Below are 2147 nucleotides of genomic sequence, written 5' to 3'. Positions count from 1 at the left end.
GGCCGGGGCCGCGCCCGGCGCCGCAGGCGCCGCGCCGGCGCCGGCGTCGGGCGGCGCAGGGGCCGCGTCCGCACCCGCGGCAGCGGCGGCGCCGGCATTGCCCTGGAAGAGGGCGCCGAGCTGAACTCCAGGCAAGCCCACGGCCTCGCCGCCGGCGCCGCCCTGCCCCGCCTCCTGCGCCCCCCCGCCGCCCGCGCCGCCCTGCAGCCCCAGCATGCCGAAGAGCCCCTGCAGCAGCCCCGCCGCACCGCCGCCGCCGTCGAGCCCGGCGGCCTCTTCGCCTTCCGCCAGCGGCCGCGTGTCCCGCATGAGCAGCAGCTTGAGGCGCGTCAGGCGCGTGAGGGCGCCGACTGCCTCCGCCTGTTCGGATTCTGGACAGATCGCGATGCTGAGCTGGCGCAGCCGTGGCAGACGGTCAGGCAGGGAGAGGCGCGTCTGCTGCGAGATGCGGACCGGGTGGAGCGTCTGCGGGGGCCAGGCGTTGAGAGGTGCGGGCGGGTGCCGGCAGAGTTGGTGTTGGAGGGGCGCCGGCGGGGAGCGTGAAGGCGCCGGCGCCGCGGTGCGGGCATATGCGCAGATGCCGCCCTCCCATGCACTGTGTCGGGCGTGCTGCGTACAGGACTGTGCCGATCGACGACGTGGCTGTATAGCGCCCCCGGGCCCCAAACCCACAGCCCAATCCTTTACGTGCAACTGCAGCTTCCTCAGCCGCCTCAGCCGTGTGAAAGGCGCCAGGTCGTTCCAAAGCGAGCTGCCCCGCAGCCCCTGCTGTCCATCAGCCCGCCGCGCGCCGCCGCATAGCAGTGACAGCTGCAGTGAACACGAGGCGCAGCCGCAGGCGGCGGGGCGCGGGGCCAAGGGGGGTGCACGGAGCACGTGCGTCAGGATGGCAATGCGTAGACGCAGGGCTTTGCATTTATGAGTTGGGAGTTGCGAACAAGGGAGTGTGGCCGGGTGCGTGCGCCGCACCTGACCCGGAAGTGTGCAGGTCCGCTGTGAGTTGATACATACACACGCCTCCATATAGTTGACAACTGCAGCGCGATGTGACGGCGTCCCCAAAGGGTTCCCCCAGTCCCCCCACCGTCTCAAGCCTCGTGAACCTCTGCAGCAGCCGCGCCGCGCGCTCGTCCCACGCCCCCGTCTGCCGGACCATCAGCGACCGCAGCTGCGGCGCGAGGCCCTCCGCCCGCGGCCCCGCAGCGGTCGCCCCCGCCGCCGCCGCGCCGCTGCCGCCCCCGCGCGCGCGGCGGCCGCCGCACGCCCAGCAGCCGCCGCCGCCGCCGCCGTCGTCGTCGTCGCTGCCTCCTTCGCTGCCCAGGTCCTCCGACGCCAGAGCAGCGTCGTCTGGATCAGCCTCGGCCTCGGCCGAGGTGCTATCCTCGGCCTTCTCCACACCATCGAGGAACTCGTCAACATCGGACTCATCGCAATTCATCAGGCCAGCCAAGATCTCAACAACTGGCAGGTCAAAAGCCACCAGAGTCGGCAGGATGGCTTGGACCTGGCGAGCGGTAGAAATGGCAGCAAAATGAGGGGGGTCACATGTTGAAAGGTGACGTTTTGTGAGGCAGAAGCGCGTGCCGAGCAATAGGCCAACCGCGCTGGGAGCAAGGACGGACCATCGTGTGTGCGGGGCCTCGAGCGTTGCGTGCCTCGCAGGTACCTGCTCGCCAATCCCGTGCACGCCCCCCGCGGGGCTGACGGGCGGCACGAAGTGCAGCGCCGTGAGCGACATCAGCGCGGCACCCAGCTGCCGCCAGGGCGCGCCGCGGAGGCCGCCGTGCTCGACGTTCCTGGAGGCGAGGGCGCAGGCGCGGATGGCATGCGCACGCGCACGCGCACGCGCCCACGAGGAGCGGATCGGTTGCGCCGAGGCGGAAGGCACGCGTCGCGCCTGGGGCGCATGCACGCGTGGCGGCAGACAAGCCGCCATTGGGGCCGCGGCCGCCATCATCATCTCGCTGTACCTCAAGGCGACACCTCATCACAGGCGTCACAGGCGAGGCGGCGTCCTGCAGCCGCGGCACTCACAGCTCCAGGAGTGAGAGGTTCCCGAGGCTGGGCAGCAGCGCCGGCAGCAGCGGAAGCTCTGCGAGCCGCAGCGCGTCGAGGCGGGGCCCCAGGACGCGCATGCCGTCTGGGGG

The 2147-nt window shown here is 71.9% G+C and overlaps 1 protein-coding gene across 1 annotated transcript; it reads right to left on the bottom strand.

Annotated features, from left to right (window-relative positions):
* Positions 1-687: 687 nt before the first annotated feature.
* Positions 688-2135, bottom strand: MNEG_16598 (hypothetical protein; the record flags this gene model as incomplete). Its single annotated transcript, XM_014034932.1, has 4 exons — positions 688-810; positions 1085-1504; positions 1667-1796; positions 2035-2135. Coding segments are annotated over 4 exons (774 nt in total), but the record flags the coding sequence as incomplete, so codon positions are not given.
* Between the last annotated feature and the right edge of the window lie 12 nt (positions 2136-2147).

Source organism: Monoraphidium neglectum (assembly GCF_000611645.1).
Source record: "Monoraphidium neglectum strain SAG 48.87 unplaced genomic scaffold scaffold06564, whole genome shotgun sequence".
NCBI lineage: Eukaryota > Viridiplantae > Chlorophyta > Chlorophyceae > Sphaeropleales > Selenastraceae > Monoraphidium > Monoraphidium neglectum.
The sequence above is the reverse complement of the archived record's forward strand: the minus strand, read 5'-3'. Positions and strand labels throughout refer to the sequence as shown.